Genomic DNA, 19,091 nt, shown 5'->3' on the forward strand with positions numbered 1-19,091 from the left:
TAATGACCATCTCTCTGGGATCAATCAAGTCATGTTTGCAAGGCACTTTAAGATCCTTGGCTGAAGGTACTACTACAAAAGTGTCTTGCAAACTTGAATTGAGTGAGTCCAGAGAAGTCCAGATAAAGAACCTCTTGCTGAGAGGCTAAGTGACTTGCTTATGGTCACAGAGAAAGTCGGTGGCAGAGCTAGGAACCAGAATCCGAACTGCCAATCCTTTGCTTTAACCACTGGACTTTAACCTGTTTGGGTTGGCAATCCAGAAGTGCCAATGATATTACGTGGCAGCTGTTTACCAATTGCTGGTGCCTTTCATGTCACTGTTTACATCACAAGATGCATTCGAGGTCAGTGGAAGCTGCATGTGCTCAGCCCTTTGAAAATCAGACCTAAGATGTGCTGGAGAGGGGAAAGTGTTCATAGCACTCCAAGGCCGGCACAGCACAGAAGCAGGTCTTTTTAATCCAGGCTCCTGGGTCAAGGCAGGGACAGAAGCTCCTGTGGATATGATGCTGAGATCCCTCTTGCCTGTCTCGAGCGGCCAGCCGGCTGAAGACTGAAGTCCCCATAGCACTCTCCTGGGCAACATCCTCTCTCTCAGAAGAACAGGTCTCATGTCCTAGGGGGAGATTTTCATTGCCTTTCACAGAGGGTGAAGCCGCTAACTGCCCTTGGTGCCACTGAAACCCTCCCTGTAAGGCTAGGTGTGGGTTATTGCTAGGAACGCACTGGCTGCTGCAAACGTGCATGCAGTGATCGCACCACCACTGCGCAGCACTGAGAGACCTGGTTGTTTTTGTGATGTGCAGCTTTCTTCAGTCCCTTTTATTCTCTCTCGGGACAGATACAACAACACGCTCTCCCTGAACCGGCTGAGAGAAGAGGAAAGCGGACTGTATACATTCTATGCTGCGAATACTGAGGCCAATGCATCGGTGACCTTCAGCATCTCCCTGAAACGTAAGTGCCCTGCCTGCCGCCAAATCTGCGAAGCAGAGGATGGAAACCAGTAGCGGATAGCAAGGGGATGAGAGGAGATGGTTCTTGCTCTTCCTGCCAGCAAATGAGGAGCTTACAGAATTAGTTCCAGGAAGGCAGCTGTTACAGTAACCATCAAAGCAGCCGCTGAGAACATCAAAGCTGCTAAATGCTGCCTCACTTACGCCTGTGGGGTGGTGCACTCACGAGAGTGATGGTAGCGATGGCCACTTTTCACAGTAATCATTGTGCTTGTCAACTCTGGCTCTCCAAGCCCTTTGCAATGGTGGGTCACTGTACCTGGATACAGTCACCTCTGCTAAGCTGGTGTTACAGTCAGAAGTTCCAAGGTACAGTGACTGTAACATGGCAGAGTCAGCATACAGGGAAGGTGTTAAGCTTTCTACTGTACTGTATTCGGTGGATTACCAGCAAGTAAACTATGACAAATATATCATTGTATATTTACATTAAATACCAGGATTCACTGTTTAAATCTTACTACATTCATTACTGTATGCAAGCTACAGCATTGTTACAAATTCCAGCTTAGCAGAGGTGAATTTATCCAATGGTACTTCAGGGCAGAGAATTTCAGCCTCGTGCCACTTGCAGCTTTTAGATTCCATTTAATAAATGCTGTCTCTGTTTGTTCACTTCAGTACCATAATTTCACTGTATGACATTTGTAGCTCTACTGTAATTTCAGAATAAAGGCTGTATTTTTTTCTGTAGGGTAGCCTTCTTTGTTCGTTCTTCTACAGTTCTCTCTTTGCTTCTTTTCTGGGGAGTCCTTGTGGATCATATTGAAATAGGGGTCACTGGCTACATGGATTGTGAATCCCCAAGATTCTGTAGTGTAGCATATTGTCCATATGAGAAGAGGGTCGGGACAGAAAAGGGTGTGCACTACTGATGAGATAGGTCCCAGCGTAGGGAGTGTCCTGCAAGATGACAAATGAGAGTAACAGGAAGGGTTTGTGCACTCAGTAAAGATTTGTCCTTGCTGGATGACAGACCATGTGAAATGGTGCTTGTAGAAATGCTGCCATAAGTAACTGGCTGGGAGGACTGATAAGGAGCTATGCGACCTTCCATCACTAGATCACTGGGTCCAGGATGGCAATGCCTGAAAGTTGTTACCACGTGACAGTTTGGGGGGTGGCCTATGGAAGTGGCCATGGAGACTGAATTCTCACTCCCAGAGGTCACCAGTGGAGGCAGTCGGGAATGAGAAATACTGTATAGGATGGAGTAGAGCAGCTTGCCCATACAAAACCTGGTCTCTGGATATGCAGAGTTGCTTTGTAGCTGGGCTGTTCCCAGGATATTAGAGAAACAAAGGAGGTGAGGTAATAGCTTATATTGGGCCAACTTCTGCTGGTGAGAGACACAAGCTTTCAAGCTTACGCCTGAAGAAGAGCTGTGTGAGGCTGGAAAGCTTGTCTCTCTCACCAGCAGAAGTTGGTCCAGTAAAAGATATTCACTCACTGATCTTGTTCTCTGGATAGACAGATTACCAAGATACAGCACAGGGAAGGGGCAGTGTGGAACCTGGATCCCAAAGACCAGGCCAAGAGACCAAAGGGAGCTATTACCCCTTCCCCCAAACACATAGCACTCCCCCTGCCATTTTGACATTGCACATAAATAAGTAGGATTGAAATGTAGAGAGAGCTGTGTTCATATAACTTCTGTACCTAACATTCCTTTGCATTCCCTATTCAGTCCCGCCTGAGGTCCATCTCGTCTGGATGGTACTCAATGACTCCACGAGCCTTCACTGTAAAGCCAGTGGTTACCCTGCTCCACGTATTGAGTGGTATCAGTGTTCTGGGCAATCAGACAGGTGAGAAACATCAGAGAGGGCTGGGGAGCCTTCCGCTGTGCAATGCGTCCAATCGCAATGCCAGAGCTCGCCGCGTCCTTCCCTGCCCCTACAGTAGAACTCCGAGATTCCCCATAGATGTCATCTGTATTTGCTAAACTGCTCAGCACAGACTTGCAAAAGATACATGACAATATACCAGAGTTCTGTCCAATATTACAACAACAGAGAATTATTCTGCTATTTAAAATAGATGTTTATAGATTTCAGCATCTGTCCCAGGGGTGGCTTTCCAACACCAGGTGATGGGTACCAGTTCCTAATAGCAGTGTCTAGAATACACACTAAAACATGCTTGCTGATGGGGCAGACCTGCTTAATGTGCTATTGCCCCAAAATTCAGCCCTGGTGCATCATTTGGGAAGGGATGTAAATGAGGAGCCATTCCCCAGTAATAAAGCTGCTAGGAAAGGAGATTGTTGGCACAATCAAGCTGATGCAACCCATACAGTGAGCAGGAGCTGGGTCCAGTTTTTCCATTCATGTGCAGGGGCACTGCTTTGCTGACCATCTCTATCACCTGAATGCAGGGGGCAAGGGTGCCGTGCCACCCCTGAATTACTTCCTTTGACAGGTCTATTTAGGGAGGGATAGCTCAGTGGTTTGAGCATTGGCCTGCAAAATCCAGGGTTGTGAGTTCAATCTTTGAGGGGGCCATTTAGGGATCTGGGGCAAAAATTGGGGCTTGGTCCTGCTTTGAGCAGGGGGTTGGACTAGATGACCTCCTGAGGTCCCTTCCAACCCTGGTATTCTATGATTCTCTCTGAAGTTGGCGGGGCAATGTGTAGCATTATGACCCCAGACCACTTGTCTAGCCATCTGTGTCCACCTAGCCCTCTGTGATAAGGTAGCAATGGATTCCATTTGTAGTCAGGCATGTTCCATGGAAATGTTTTCTCTCCCCTGCTTGGTGTTTCTGCAGATATGACCAGGGAAGAACACTGATTCAGAATGACACCAGCCCATTGGTAATAAGCAAATTGCCCTTTGGAAAGGTGGAAGTAGAGAGCATCCTTCAAAATAAGGAGTTGAAGGACAATGTTACTTTTTGCTGCTGGGCCATTAACAGCGAAGGGAATGACTCACAGATGCATAGCTTAGTCCCTTTTCCAGGTGAGATAAATCAGATCATTTATTATTTATATATCATTAATAAATTTAATCCAGACTTCAATTAAAGATGGCTACAGGCTATTGGGGATCCAGTTGTTGGGGACACTGGGCACTACACTAGGTAACTCAGGAGGGTGGAAGACCATGAGTGTCAAGGAAGCCCTCCTGCTCTAGGCCCGGATAAACCAAGGTCCCTTTGCTTCTTGAACCCTCTGTTATCCTGCATAACTCTGAGGAAGCTAGCACACAAACAGACAGGTTTGCACACGGCTCGACAGCCAAGGCCAGCTTCGGCCTGGGAAACAGATAGATAAGGCAGAAATGTTTAGCAAAAACCAGTAACAAATAGGACCAAATAAGGCAAGGCTTGGGCAATGCTACTGAGGAAAAACACAACTGGCTGCTTTAGCTGATTGGCTACGGTATTGTACGGGGCAACAGGTAATTGGTTGCATAAGATTCTGTAGTGAAGTAGGAAAAGGTATAAAACGTATACTGGAATCTGCTGCAGAATTTGAGACAGCTCAGTCTCCCTGCGCCCTATTTGGACTCCAAATAAATCTCTTTGCTTCTCCACCCCATTGTGGTCATTGGCGCGACGCATACCGGGCAACGAACCCAGCTGTTGCTTGCCTCGGGCACTCTGTGCCGGCAACACAGTCTTCCTGTGCATACACTCTGAATGCCCCAATAACTGCTCTTGTTGACAGGTTTCAGAGTAGCAGCCGTGTTAGTCTGTATTTGCAAAAAGAAAAGGAGGACTTGTGGCACCTTAGAGACTAACCAATTTATTTGAGCATAAGCTTTCGTGAGCTACAGCTCACTTCACGAAAGCTTATGCTCAAATAAATTTGTTAGTCTCTAAGGTGCCACAAGTACTCCTTTTCTTTTTGCTCTTGTTGAGTTCATTAAGAGGGCAATCAGATCAATCCTAACTTGAAGGGATTAAGTATGTCTCCTCCCCTCGCCAATAACATACTGCTAAAGAGGACTTCAGTTTTCATTACTTGCATCCATGAGGACATATTGGTGACCTGGAGAGTTTGGGTTTGAATCCTCTGGATGCTGGAGGGGATGATGGGTAAATCTTTAGTGGAGTGCCAGGGGTTTTAGCCACACACAACTCCTTAGAACGTCAATAGGAGATGCATGACTAATTCCTGAAATTACACCCAAAATCACATACCTGTCAGCGCAAATTTAAAACCTAATGAAATCAAGAAGAAAATATCATTGTTTCAGATCGTCTGGCCTTCTCTTGGTCCTAAGTGGCTCTTTTGGGGAAAAGACACATCTTTGAGTTTAATCTAATCCATTCATACTGGCATTTCCAAATACATCTACTGCCTTGGGGGAAATTTCATTTCCAGCCCCATAGCAGCGTAGGTAGGTTGGTAAATCCTGGATTTCTAAGGCTAGGTCTTGCTGTACTGCATGTTGTTCTCCTGACCCTGTGAAATCTGGGAGAGAAGGTAATGCACTAGGATAATTATCCCCTACATAAGGCACTATCATATGGAGACCCAGAGATTTCAACTCAAGACTTTTATTACTACAAACATAGGCTACTCACTTAGCTACACAAGCAACACCAATGACAAAAGAAACTGTTGTATCGGTACATCAAATTCCAGTAGAGGGCATCAACACACACACACACACACCCCAGACTGAAAATGTGCCAAACCACTCATTTTCACGCTCAAAGCCATACCATTTTTCTCAGGTATTTATATGGATTTGCTAATTTAATCCAGAGTGAAACTTCACTTTGCAGGCCGCTGAGCTGAGCTTTAACCTGTGGAGACGACAGTGAAACCTCCCATCTTAGACATCCCCCAAAATGGCCGTTCCTCAGCAGAAGAACCTGCTTTTAGTTGCTAACCAATTTATTTGAGCGTACGCTTTCGTGAGCTACAGCTCACTTCATCACTATGGATGCATCCGATGAAGTGAGCTGTAGCCCACGGAAGCTTATGCTCAAATAAATTGGTTCGTCTCTAAGGTGCCACAAGTCCTCCGGCTCTTTTTGCGAATACAGACTAACACGGCTGCGGCTCTGGAACCTGCTTTTAGTTGTTACATTTATAAGTAAAATACTGACGAAGATCGAGTGCATAATAGCCTCCATTTCCTACCACAGTGAGATTTTTTGGTCCACCCCTTAGTGCGTATGAACCATGTTAGCGCCGGGGCAAAGTCACACAACAAGATGCTTGAGATGTAGATGATAAGGGGGAAGTTCGTTATATTTCCTGGGTTTATAAGGACAGTTGGTTCTACTAGGACTGTATGACAGTCCTGTCTCTCCGCTAGTGCCTACAGTAACACTAGGGACATGCATCTGCTGGTGCTGATACCCCACATGCAGGTCAGGACAGAGGGATATGTGAATGGAAGCACGAGACAACATTCTGTATGGAACAGGCCTGCGTTGGCCCTGGGCAGATGGACTAATAGGCTCCTTTTATTGTTAATCATTCTCGGTCAAATCCTGAGGTCTTTACTCAAAAGCATTTTACTCTGGCACATTCTCACTGAATATGGGTCTCAGGAGCTGTCGCTGTATTATGAAGGGCTGGGTGGTTTTTGTTATTCGTCCCTGTTTCTATTATATACTTTGTAGAACAATATCTTTCATCTTGAAAAATTAAGACCTCCCTCCCCCGACTCCTTTGGGGGCAGCACATCAGCTGTGGGGCCACCCCCGTGTAATTAGGTACAGGGGGATTCTAGAGCAAATACCTGGTTGGGTAAAATGCTAGCATGGATGACGCTCTAGTGAAGTAAACATCTGAACGGCTGGTTCTCACCATCCTTCCTTTGCTCCTCTAGGAAGAACATGGATGCACTCACATGAGCTCTTCAACCCCATTCTCTCCGCCTCTGTGGGAATATTGGTCCTGCTTCTCCTGCTGCTCCTCTTCCTGCTGTACAAATATAATCAGGTCAGACTCTGATTCCTGTTCTCTGGAGAGAAAGGACTGTAACCCATGTATAAATGTCCGTATACGCAGCACTGCCCCTACCCAGCGATGCAGCCAGTGGGTTTGCCCAGGAGCCACAATGGCCCAGATCCTCCAAAGCATTTAGGCTCCTCTAAATTCCACTCCAATCCATGGAAGTTAAGAGCCTCAGGATCTGGGCCAATGAGTTGACATCTCACTGAAGCTCCATTGTCTCTTAGCTGGGATACTGTAAGATCTGGGAATGATCAACAGTCCCTGAGCCCATGGCTCTTCCCCTAGAACCCCAGGAGGAATTCTAACTCTGTGCCTGCCTCCAGGTCCCTCTCCCACCACAAGAACGTGTCTTCTTAAACCTGACTTCTCATTAGTCATTCAATACCAGTGGAAGTCTGATGCAAACCCGCAAAAGCCCAGCCACTCATGGTACAGGCTCTTGCTCCCCAAGTGACTCATCCCAGTGTCACTGGCTCACAGATCTGTGCAGGATGTTACTTAGAGCACTGGGCAAAGGTACTAGCTCCTACTTCTCTGAACTGTCTCATGTGAACTGTAAGAGTATTTTGTATGGGTCAGCTGAAACATGCATTCACTGGAGGGCAAAACTGCCTTTTCAGCCAGTGTTTTGCAATTTTTGCCTCAGTTTCCCCTACTCCCCACTAAACAAAAAGCTGTTTCCACAGTGACAGTGGATGCTGGGAATGCTAACACCCAGTTGTCTCTAGTGAGACTTCTCTATTGTCTTCACACAGGAACTGCCCCCGTTTTGCCTATTAGAGCTGTCTCTTGGCTTTGGGGAGATCACTGATAGAATTTTGACAATAAACCACAAATTGTCCGTCCTTGCACAACTGCTGAAAACAGGATTTCTTTTCCCATCAGGGTTGAAGGTTTTTTTGTTTGTTTTTTGTTTTGTTTCCCCATAGCTCTTGTTACATGCCCTGCTGCATGTGTTTCAGCAAGTGAGCATAAGGGAACTTTATCCTCAGTTGTTGAACTCCTGTTTCTTGTCTGTTTAAGCTGATAATTAGCATGGAGTATCTTACAAAATGAGGAAAAGCTAGAAAAGGTGTCTTCAGTTCTGAGAAATCTCAGTCCCAGGCAGAGTAACTGAGACCTCAGCTCCGCATTCTACCATCACTGGAAGGAACAAGCCCTCAGCCACTGATATGGAGAGAGAGGCCAGTGGGGACCTGAAAGCAAGCCCAGCACCGATGATGCTGGGAATTTAGGAGAGTCTTGGAACACAAAGAGAAACAGGAGGTGCTTCTGAAAGGATGCATCACTGCTGGGTTTCTTAATCCAGCCTGGATCCCTGCAGCCTGAGACAATTCATGGAGAAAAAAATCAGCAATGCTCCCCCTGCATGCACGGTCCACAGTAAACCAAACCCAGGTGCACACCTTTGATGCCATGTAGGACCTACCCTCATTGCAGCAGTTTCTGGGGACTTGGACCTGCTGCCTTCTTCTATCATTGGACAGACCTTTGTGGATGCAGGTGTTTAAACCTTGGATTAGGAAGAAGGGAAAACTGCCCAGCCAGGAAACACAGAGAACTTGCCCTAGCCTTAGGTGGTGTCCATCTACCTCAGTCTTTCTCCCTTTCATGCCTGTGGCCCACTCAGCTCCCTAGCCATCCACATGGGTGACTCACCTTTGTCTGCAGCTGCCCAGCAGCAGCAGAAGGAGGAAGAAGTGGTGGAGGAGGAAAAATTTCCACATCCAGGAACTTGGCCGCAGAGTGAATCATCGTGGTCATGGCTCGTATTGAGCCAGCACGCTCCACTCCTGCTAGTGGGCAAAGACAAGACCTCTAGGCCCTGCTGTGCAGACAGAGGAGGAGATGTCTCATTCCCCTTCACTCATGGGGGTGGGCAGCACAGATCACTCTAATGCCAAACTCTTTCACTTCCTCTTTCTCCTTACATCAGTCTGGTCTCTCCCATCCTTCTGACGTGATATTGACAACAATCATATCAAGCTGATGGCTGCTTCTGTCCACCGCCGAGAGCAGCTTGCCCTCCTCTTCCCTGCCTGTTTACTTCTGCTGGAATCAGACACAGGCAGAAGAAGAGAAATGCTAAGTTCTATTTCTCTGTTTTAAAAGGAACAAAATACATGCCAGTGCTGTGCTCAGCAAAATGGAGTCAGGCAGTGCTGGTTCAGGAATGCAATGGGGAGGAAGAGAGGCTCCTTTAGGAGAAGGGATAGCTCAGTGGTTTGAGCATTGGCCTGCTAATCTCAGGGTTGTGAGTTCAATCTTTGAGGGGGCCATTTAGGGATCTGGGGCAACTATGGGGGATTGGTCCTGCTTTGAGCAGGGGGTTGGACTAGATGACCTCCTGAGGTCCCTTCCAACCTTGATATTCTATGATCTATGATTTCCACTGAAATGAAAGCACTTACTGTGCTGACATCTGCTGCCCACTCAAACCATCTAGAGATGTGCTTCCTCCATTTGTGGTACACACCAGCTGTTCTAGCACCATGTTCCCAGATGCTCTCGCAAGCTTGCCCAGAGAATGAAGAGAGAGTCAACAGACAGTTTCTGAGAACACTGCAGGCCCCCTTGCTGCTACTTGAGGAGGAAAACGGGAGTGCCAGCCTAAGTGCTGACCTCAGCTGGTGGAATGTGTAGTTCTTAATATACAACCAAGAACAGGGGGCAATCAGGCTTCACGACCAGCCAGAAGGACCCATGATGTAGGTCATAATGCTTAGAACCAGCTTGTCAGCTTTCTTTCCATTCACCCCACATTCAAAAGCAAGAAGCCCTCGATGGTATAAAAATAGGACTCTCCACAAGATCTGTGGAGCTACGTGATGCCCCAGGGAATGTGGTGGGGATTTAAAGTCACTGTGATACGCTGCATTGTTTTTACAGACCTTTGTAGAGCAGGAGAAGGAATTTTAATTAATCAGATTCTCTTCTTTACAGAAACCAAAATACCAGGTGCGGTGGAAGATCATTGAGGCCTGTGAAGGGAATAACTACATCTTTATTGACCCCACCCAATTGCCTTACAATGAGAAATGGGAATTCCCCAGGAACAACCTGCAGTTTGGTGAGAAACATTCAGAGCTTCTCTACTGTTGGTCGGTGATTCAACTCTCAGATCCAGATTCTCAGATGTGCAAAGCTAAAAGGGCGCTGACGATGTCCAAACCCTTGTGATCTCTTGCATACAGGATTAGAACAATACAATACAATATTGTCCCCATCCAAACGCTCACATCCTCTTGCATGCAGAACTACAAACAACATGATCCTGCTCTTTCTGCAGCTTTCCATGTGCTCTCACATACAGAGCTAGGGTGCTATGATTCTGCCCCAACCTGTCACATGCAGGCTCACACATTCAGAATGAGATCACCCTCTCCAGACTTTTTCTGACATGTAGAGAAAGACTGATCCCATGTCTGGACATTCACTTCCTTACAACTCTGCCTTCACTCCCAGTGAATGCCCCATACATGTGGGCAGAGCTCCATGTCACTTGTGGATTCCATATTGCTCACATGTTCTGCATCTTGCCAGGGTTCTGCTGCTGACATGTCACTAGGCTGTCCGGAGGGTCTGTCCAAAGCAGTTCTTTTGAAAATCATCATCACTCAGTTGTTGTTTGGTTGGTTGGTTCTTCTGAGCACATTTATTTTTGTAGGAAAGACCCTGGGAGCAGGAGCCTTTGGAAAAGTGGTAGAAGCCACTGCTATCGGGCTGGGGAAGGAAGACACTGTCCTCAAAGTGGCTGTGAAGATGCTCAAATGTAAGTCAAGAGCAGACTGCAGCGCAAGGCACACTGAAAACACAAACACATGTGCACAGAATTTGAGATGTGATTGTTGCACTGGTTGCCAATAATGGATTAAAATGCATGGTTTTTAGGCACCAGTTTTGGCAAGACAGCCATCGCTGTCCTAGGCATATATATATCCAGGCAAAGGAAGCATGTTCGTCATCTTCTCATGCCTCAGCTCTTTCCTCCTCTCTCCATCCCCATTTTTCCACTGTTTTCCTCTCTCTCGTTTTTTCCTCTTTCATCCTTTTTCCTGCCTCCCCCAGCTCTCTCTCACCCTTTTCTCCTTCCCCCCACCTCTTCTCTCTTTCTGTCCCTACTCCCATCAGACTTGAGGTAATCTTTTCCAATTTGATTATAGCAACAGCCCACACAGATGAACAGGAGGCCCTTATGTCTGAGCTGAAAATCATGAGTCACTTGGGCCACCATGAGAACATTGTGAACCTGCTGGGAGCCTGTACTTATGGAGGTAGGATGTGCTGGCACCATTCCTCTAAGAGCCTCAGTAGACATCCTCCTGAATTCTGTTTTCAGTGACACCTCCACCCCCAGGGGAACACGAGGGGCTTTGCACAAGTCTTAAGTTGCTGACTCCCCTTATAATCCCAAGGAGATGGTCTGCTTAGATGATCATAATGGCCCCTTCTGGCCTTAAATTTATGAACATTCCTGTGGAGGCTTTCCATGTTTATTTCTTCTTCAGGGAGCTCCCTAAGGGATGTGTAAACCAGTCTGCCTGTCTGAGCTAGCAGAGCTGCCCATCCTGTCGCCTAGACAGGCTCCAAGAATTAGGGAGCATTAGCATGGAGACCCATATCTGAACTGAAGCGGCAGTCTCAAGATTATCTAATTTATTGAAATCTACCATTTTCACTAGAGATGGAGACTCACACCAAACCTATCTATGTACTCATGCACCTATTCACCCCCACACATCCAGGCCTGCCATTCTAAAGAGGAAACCAGGCCTCCAGGAGAGAGAGAGAAAGGATGCAATGAAATCACCTCTTGGTGATCACCACTTCCTACTTTTTAGGCCCAATTCTGGTCATCACGGAGTACTGTCGCTATGGAGATCTGCTGAATTTCCTGCGGAAGAATGCAGAGTCCATAATCATCCAGGACTCAAGCCTGGAGTCCTCTCTGGATAGCACAGCCGATTACAAAAACATCTATCTGGAGAAGAAGTATGTCCGAAGGTAAGACTCAGGACTGGAGATTGTACATGCAAGCACTGGAATAAATTGTCTAGGGAGGTTGTGGAATCTCGATCATTGGAGATTTTTAAGAGCAGGTTAGACAAACACCTGTCTGGGATGGTCTAGAATAATACTTAGTCCTGCCTTGAGTGCAGGGGACTGGACTAGAAAACCTCTGAAGGGCCCTTCCAGTCCTACGATTCTATGTAGAACTCCAATGCCTGACAACAGGAGGCAATGGGAAGGTTTTATTGGCATGAGGTTGGGAGGTCATGGTACTCACATGTAGAAATGTTTCACTTTAAAAAAAAAGAAGAAGTACAGGTAATATTTTTAAACCCTCTGTAAAGCCAGAATGCACCTGGCCAGGCCTTGGAGTGGAAAATCATGACTGGCACATTTCAGAAACCTCTGAAAATTACTGATAATGTTTTCCACACAAATGTGATTTTATGCTTCTTGTCCATTCTCCCCCCTTCTTCCCCCCATCTTAGCTACTGAGTCAAAACTATTCCATTGTTTGCAGTTAGTGTCATGTCTCAGAAGGAGATCTGGCCAGTCACACTGATTCAGGAAGTACCTTTTACAGAAGGAAAAGTGCATTTCTAGAAAGGGTAGTTACAGTCTATTTCTTTGCTGAATGCTCCCACACACAATCTAATTAGCATGGGGTATTTAGATCACTATTGGCATTTGCTCTGCAGTTCAGCTTTTAAAATACGCCAAACCTCACAGGTACTTAGAAGTGTTTTCTCTGCTCAGCACTGGGCTCAAAGGATGAATAGACAGATATAGTCCTGATTGTTTTTAACAACTTGTCCCGTCTCTGTTCTCTCTGGTTCAGTGATAGTGGGTTTGCAAGCCAGTGTTTGGAGACCTATGTTGAAATGAGACCTGTGCCATCAGACTCCATGCCAGCAGAGGGTAAGTTACAAGGTATGGTTTCCGTCTTCCATTGGGGCTCTGCATTCTGATAGGCATACTGCTTGTATCATTCCCCATTGTGGGCCAGGATCCAGTGAACGCAGCACTTACATCTCCTGCCAGAAGGCAGTTCCTGGGTTAACCATAAAGAGCTCTTCTCTGTTCCAGGCAAGAGTGCAAAGGAAGAACAGGATACTCGGCCCCTGGATCTGTATGACCTGTTGCAGTTCTCCTATCAGGTGGCCCAGGGGATGGCCTTCCTTGCCTCAAAAAATGTAAGTGGCAAAGAGGACGGTGGCCCAAGGGCTGCCTACCAGGTTAATTAAGAAACACACTGTTAGCCCAGAGCATAAAGATCTGAGGGGCAAAACATAGTCAGCCTTGTGAACTGGGGTGGAACCTCTGTCCTTGAGCCTTCTGAGTAAACTGCTGCTGTGGATACATGCCCCTTCCATCTTGGGCAAGGGGGCGAGCAAAGAGGCCTCTAGCATCCAACTTCCACTTTTTTGGGTCGCAGGATAATGAGTCTTCCTTGCTGATGTGGCCTCACCCAGTACCCAGTTCAGATTTCATTCTGTAATCCTGCCTGTATTTCATGGAGAGTAACAACTAATAGTTCCCTTTGAGTGTTTGCAGCTCCACGCGCACAGTTCGCTAGATCAGAGCAGAATTACTGAACTGAATTTTGTGTGTGTGTGTGTGTGTGTTGTGTGCCAATTTCACATCTCTTCCACTTGGCTTTTACATTAGGTCAAGATTTAGGCTCTGCACGGTCCCGCACCTATAGCCTTTTTTTTTCCAGGAAAAAGGAACAGAAAGCGATAGTTGAGATTTCTGCCTGAACCTGGTTATATACATTTTAAAAAAGAGCAAACGTACTGAGTGTTCTCCATTGACATGGTCTGCAAAGACCCCCATACATCTGAGACTCCATCAGCACGGCACCTGAGGGCAGGGCCGAGTGATTCCAGGATGTAGTATGAAGCGTTTCAGAAGTGAAGTGGAGTGAACTGGGTTCAAAAAAGAATTTAAATAAGTTTATGGAGGAGAGATCCATCAGTGGCTATTAGCCAAGATAGTCAGCAATGTAACCCCATGCTCCGGGTAACCCTAAACCGCTGACTTGCAGGAACCAGGAAGAGATGGGTGGATCTCTCCAAATTGCCCTGTTCTGTACACTCCCCCTTGAAGCTCTGGTACTGGTCGGTGTCAGACACAGGATACTGGACTAGATGGACCATTGGTCTGTTTCCATATGGCAGTTCTTATGTTGATAATAAATTGTAGGAAGGGGCACGTATAAAATATGAGAGAGCACCTGCAATTGTAATTGCTGACATCTAGTATTTTTCAAAGGGCTTCATGAATTCATCTGCCCCACACCTGTTGGACGGGCAATTACCTTCTTAGAGGGAAGAAAGGAGGTTTTGAGAGTGTTCCATCACTGTAGCAGGGTATTTTATTTGGATGCTGTTTTGCCATCTGTTCTGTCCAGTGCATCCACCGGGACTTGGCAGCAAGGAATGTGCTAGTGACCCACGGACGAGTAGCCAAAATCTGTGACTTCGGGCTGGCGAGGGACATCATGAATGATTCAAACTATGTTGTCAAAGGCAACGTAAGTAACTGGGAGCATTAGCAGAAGTGAGGTGTAGGGCAGGGATTCTCAAACTTCATCGCACCGAGACCCCCTTCTGACCACAAAAATTCCTACATGACCCCAGGAGGGGGGACCAAAGCCAGAGCCCGCCCGAGCCCCACCACCCTGTGTGTGGTGGGGAACTGAAGCCCAAGCACTTCAGGCCCAGGCAGGGAGCCTGCAACCTAAGCCCCATTACCCAGGGCTGAAGCTCTCAGGCTTTGTCCCCAGGTGGTGGGGCTCGGGCTTCAGGGGTCCCAACCCAGAGTTTGAGAACTGCTGGTGTAGGGTGCTTAAGGCAGGGAGGATGGAGCAGGAGAGAACAGGACTAGAATTGTAGTGCAAGTAAGCAAGTTATCCCCTGAGTGGAGCATTTTGCCCTTGCAGGCCCGGCTGCCGGTGAAGTGGATGGCCCCAGAGAGTATTTTTGACTGCATATACACTGTGCAAAGCGACGTGTGGTCCTACGGCATCCTCCTCTGGGAGATCTTTTCGCTGGGTAAGGAAGGATCCTTCAGAATTCTCAACCTCCATCACTTACCGATACACAAATGTCTTTAGGCAACAAGTAGAGATTGGGGAAGGGCTGATTGAGAAACTGGGCTTTGGGAGGTAGGACCAAAGCAACCTGTTTAACACCAGCTGTACAAATTACTGGTCCTTGTCAGTGTCTGTTACCATCGGCAACCTGCCACAGTAACTGTTCTATTTGGTCACAAGAAACTCAGTCCATGCAAACTCCTGCAGCACCACTCAAAGGCATGCTGCATATTGAGTTTGATTGCAAGATCTCTCCTTATCACGTCTGCTCTAAACCATAGCTTGTTTTCTGTTGTGGATGCAGGTAAAAGCCCATACCCTGGCATGCTGGTGAATAGCAAGTTTTACAGCATGGTGAAGCAGGGGTATCAGATGGCTAGACCAGACTTTGCTCCTATGGAAACGTAAGTACAGCCACTTGGAAATGCATGGGTAGCAAAGGAAGCAGGCACAACAGCTAGTGAAAAAGCTAGCACTAGGTTATTCAGGGTACTGGGGGCCAATGAGTTCTTCTACTGGGAAGTTCATGATTTAATTACTCTAGCGCTAGAGAGAGACACTCAAGCCACAAAGTTTCCATCCTAATTTAAACAGCACCCAGTTTTTGGGAGTGTTTGGTCTGAGATTTTGTTTCGGACCCAGCTCTGCTGAGAGCCTGTCATTTTGCTGCTTAAGATGGCACGTAATGCTACAGGCAGTAATGCCATTGTCTAGGCATATTTCCGCTGGATATACGAGCATGCAGTGATGGGGCTTTCTGGGAATGGACTGTAGTTTCCTTCCAGAAACCACCCATGACATGGCACCACTTACCACCTTGTAAATATTAAAGGAAATGGTTTTTTATCCAAATGAATCCCATTACCAATTGAAGGTAGGAGTGTAAACACAAATTCTTGCAACCCACAGAAAAGAAGCAAGCTATAATATACAGTCCATAGAGCACTGCATGAATGTGTGGCTTCTGGCTCTTTAGGCTTCTAGCAATAGTCTGTACTCTCTCCTAGAGCAACTTCCATCTGAGGAACTCAAAAGCACTTTACCAATATTTATTAATTACTCGTCACAAGCATGTAAGGTAAGTGCACAGAGAGGGTGAAGGCTGGCTCAAGCCAGAAGGTCATGCACCCAAGGCATGAAGTATGTCCATCCTATTACAGCTTCCAGGGAGAGCCTTGAGCCATGTCAGCATGCCCATTGCTCAAAGTGAGGCTAACACTTGTTACTGCTGTTTGATACTGCAGGTATCGCATCATGCAAGCATGCTGGAATCTGCAACCCACCCAACGGCCCACCTTTGACCAAATATGCCTTTTCATTCAAAAGCAACTGGATGCCAACAAGGAAAAGGTGAGACTCTTTGGAGACTCAGGTGCAGATAAGTGGGGGGGAGAGAAAGGATGTTCCTTTCCATCCACCAGTGACCCAGGGCCCTGCCTTATCTGTCGCTTCTCATCTTTTAATCAAAACGAACACTTTTTAGTGCTGGTGGAAAGGTACAGAACTGGAGTACGCAGTCCCCCAACTCGCCCCTCACATAGGTACGTTGGCAGCACTGGTTTTCTGATGGCATCCATTTATTTCAGCACTAGGGACTACTAGTGAGTGCTAAGAAAATGGGTAAGCCACCACACTGATTCAGTTGAGGCTGCCAGTAGCCATGATGTTCTGGGGTGTGGACACATCTACATCTCCATTCATTTCATGCAGGCAACTGGTGGTAGAAACTGTACTGTCACTCCTAACCTGGAGTGGCATGGAAGCAGTGAGGCAAGGGGTGCCATACCTCATGAACAGTACCCTGGTATATCCAAGTGGCCCTGGAGAAAGCACAGATTTGCTCTCTCGGAGGCACCTAAGCAGGTCCTTGATTATCAACAGCAGCTCCCCTGCACTTAAACATGCCACACTCTTGCCTGGCCAGTAGCACCTTTTAAATCAATTAAATGCTTAGAAGGCTGAAGTGATTTTTTTTTTTTTTTAATACTGTGCATAGTTCGAGATGCACAAGAACTTCTAAGTGTCACGGCCTCTCTGCTTTGCCAGCTATGGCACAAGTTACAGTCATACCACAGAAGACGCAATATCAAGAGCACATACTGTATTAACCAATTACGTGGGGGGATCTTGAAGTCTAGTTAGTGCCTTATCCATAAGGGTCCTGCCCAGCTCCTGTACATTCAATGCCTACTGAAATCAAAGGCAGTTCAGCATGTCCCCCCAAAAGATAAGAAAATCCACAAATATAAATGAGGAGTCTCCTGGGTGTGGAAGCAGCAGCATTTCAGTCTGGCAAGTGATATGGAGAACTAGGCCACAGCTGGGTTTAAGTAAACTCAAGGGACTGAAACTTATTTTCCCTTTCTTACTTTAAGGACTATACAAACCTCCCCAGTAGCTCGGAGGAAGACAGCGTGTGTGAGCCCTCTGGCTGCTGTGAAGAGTCCTGTGACCAAGGAGATAGCAGTCAGCCTCTTCTGAAGAGCAACAATTACCAGTTCTGTTAATGTGTAAGGTCAAATTTGGATGGATCTTCCCCTATCCTTGCAAAGGACTTAGTCCCTCTCTTGGCTAGAAGGCAGGTTCCTCTTGCTCAGTGTCTCATCTCTGTGCTTTCTAAAGTGTGAAAGAATTACAGAACTCCCCACTTGAAAGGACATCATTAGAGGAGCTAAGAGGCAAGACTCATGCGTGGTCCCTACAGTTGTGTTGAAGCATAGCTCAAAGTCACCAGGAATGTTATACATGATCCATGTATATGAGGAGATGATCAGATCCCCTTAGAGTCTCTCACCAACACTGGTAACATACAGGCCCACTGATGCAGTCGTCCTGACAAAGCACTTCCTAACTCCATGCTAGCCGTTCTTGCTTGACTGGCTCTTGACTTGTAAGAAGTTTCCAAAGGCCAGTTTTGCAGGCTGGTATGCATGCACCATGTATTGTTCTACATGGATATGTATTGCTGTGCACCTATAATGCAATCCTTGGGTTTCTGTATGTGAGTGTATGTCTGGAGGCACAAGAGCTTCAAAGTAAGCCGCTTTAACTCCTAGACAGCCCTGCCTTTTTCTTCACTACTCTCCCTCCCTCGCCTCACGTTACAGAATATTAGTTATAGCTGAAAAGCTTCTCTCTAGCATTAAATATGTGGCAGACCCCACATCCCAGCCAAGTGCAGGTGAGGATTCTGCATCTCACTTCACTCGAATGGCTGCTGATGTGACACTCAGCATTACAAACTTTGAGAGAAGAGTCCCTTTGAACCATGACTGCTCCAAAGGGTGAATGTCCTCAGGTGAAATATGAAGTATGACCATGCTCTCTTTAAAAGAGTCATGGAATGTAAATCCCCATCAAGGAACCCTGGAAACAGCTCAACATCACACACACACACAAAATACTGTATGTTTGAATTACTGAACAATTAATGTAGCAACTCAGCAACTACTGCCAGTACCAAAACCATTGTGGGAATGTTTTAAAGTAGATATTGATAATGTGATACAAGATCATTTTTTTATAAGCTAAGGCCCTGCGGCCCTCCCAGGAAGCTTTTCTAAATCTTTAATTCTTTTACTCAGGGTTACTAATTCTACACAGCAGCCTAGTCTATATTAGTGTAAGACTTCTGGTCAGGGAGTCTCTAATGAATGTTAGCCTTACCCGACTGCATTGCCAAAATATATTATATGACAGGGTATATACACTGACTTGGCTTAGGCAACTGTTACTGTACAATAGCAGCTATATAATTTGATCTTTATCAGACTACTACTATCCATTACTTTGTGGGCCGTTTTTAATTAAACTTTACACTTACATGTTTAAACTACATGGTTTAATCCTATGTTGAAGATAAATTATTCCTTTCCACTAACTAAATACAAGCTAATGTATTTCCACTTAGCATTATAATGATGAAAATATAATTAACATGATTAACACAGCAATGTTGTCCATTTTTTCTTCTCCAGAGAACCTCATAGGAGTCTTTCCTCCCCTTCCCTTCAGGTGTCAGAGAAAGGGCAAAGCCTAGCCA

General features: G+C 46.3%; 1 protein-coding gene across 4 annotated transcripts in view; it reads left to right on the forward strand.

The window, feature by feature from the left end:
* Window positions 1-18,998, forward strand: part of CSF1R (colony stimulating factor 1 receptor) — a 45,850-nt gene extending 26,852 nt beyond the window's left edge. For 2 of the 4 annotated variants that reach the window (XM_048859756.2, XM_048859754.2), the window contains 15 exons: window positions 845-960; window positions 2,707-2,827; window positions 3,789-3,979; window positions 6,815-6,927; window positions 9,886-10,012; window positions 10,610-10,714; window positions 11,106-11,216; window positions 11,784-11,946; window positions 12,791-12,882; window positions 13,039-13,145; window positions 14,366-14,488; window positions 14,897-15,008; window positions 15,354-15,453; window positions 16,294-16,399; window positions 17,425-18,998. In XM_048859756.2, the coding sequence (XP_048715713.2) occupies window positions 845-960; window positions 2,707-2,827; window positions 3,789-3,979; window positions 6,815-6,927; window positions 9,886-10,012; window positions 10,610-10,714; window positions 11,106-11,216; window positions 11,784-11,946; window positions 12,791-12,882; window positions 13,039-13,145; window positions 14,366-14,488; window positions 14,897-15,008; window positions 15,354-15,453; window positions 16,294-16,399; window positions 17,425-17,556 (1,819 nt within the window). In that variant the 3' untranslated portion in view covers window positions 17,557-18,998. The remainder of the gene's footprint in view (window positions 1-844; window positions 961-2,706; window positions 2,828-3,788; window positions 3,980-6,814; window positions 6,928-9,885; window positions 10,013-10,609; window positions 10,715-11,105; window positions 11,217-11,783; window positions 11,947-12,790; window positions 12,883-13,038; window positions 13,146-14,365; window positions 14,489-14,896; window positions 15,009-15,353; window positions 15,454-16,293; window positions 16,400-17,424) is intronic. The other 2 variants (XM_048859757.2, XM_048859755.2) reach the window with 1 other exon arrangement.
* Window positions 18,999-19,091: the final 93 nt, after the last annotated feature.

Source organism: Caretta caretta, chromosome 8, assembly GCF_965140235.1.
Source record: "Caretta caretta isolate rCarCar2 chromosome 8, rCarCar1.hap1, whole genome shotgun sequence".
Lineage (NCBI taxonomy): Eukaryota > Metazoa > Chordata > Testudines > Cheloniidae > Caretta > Caretta caretta.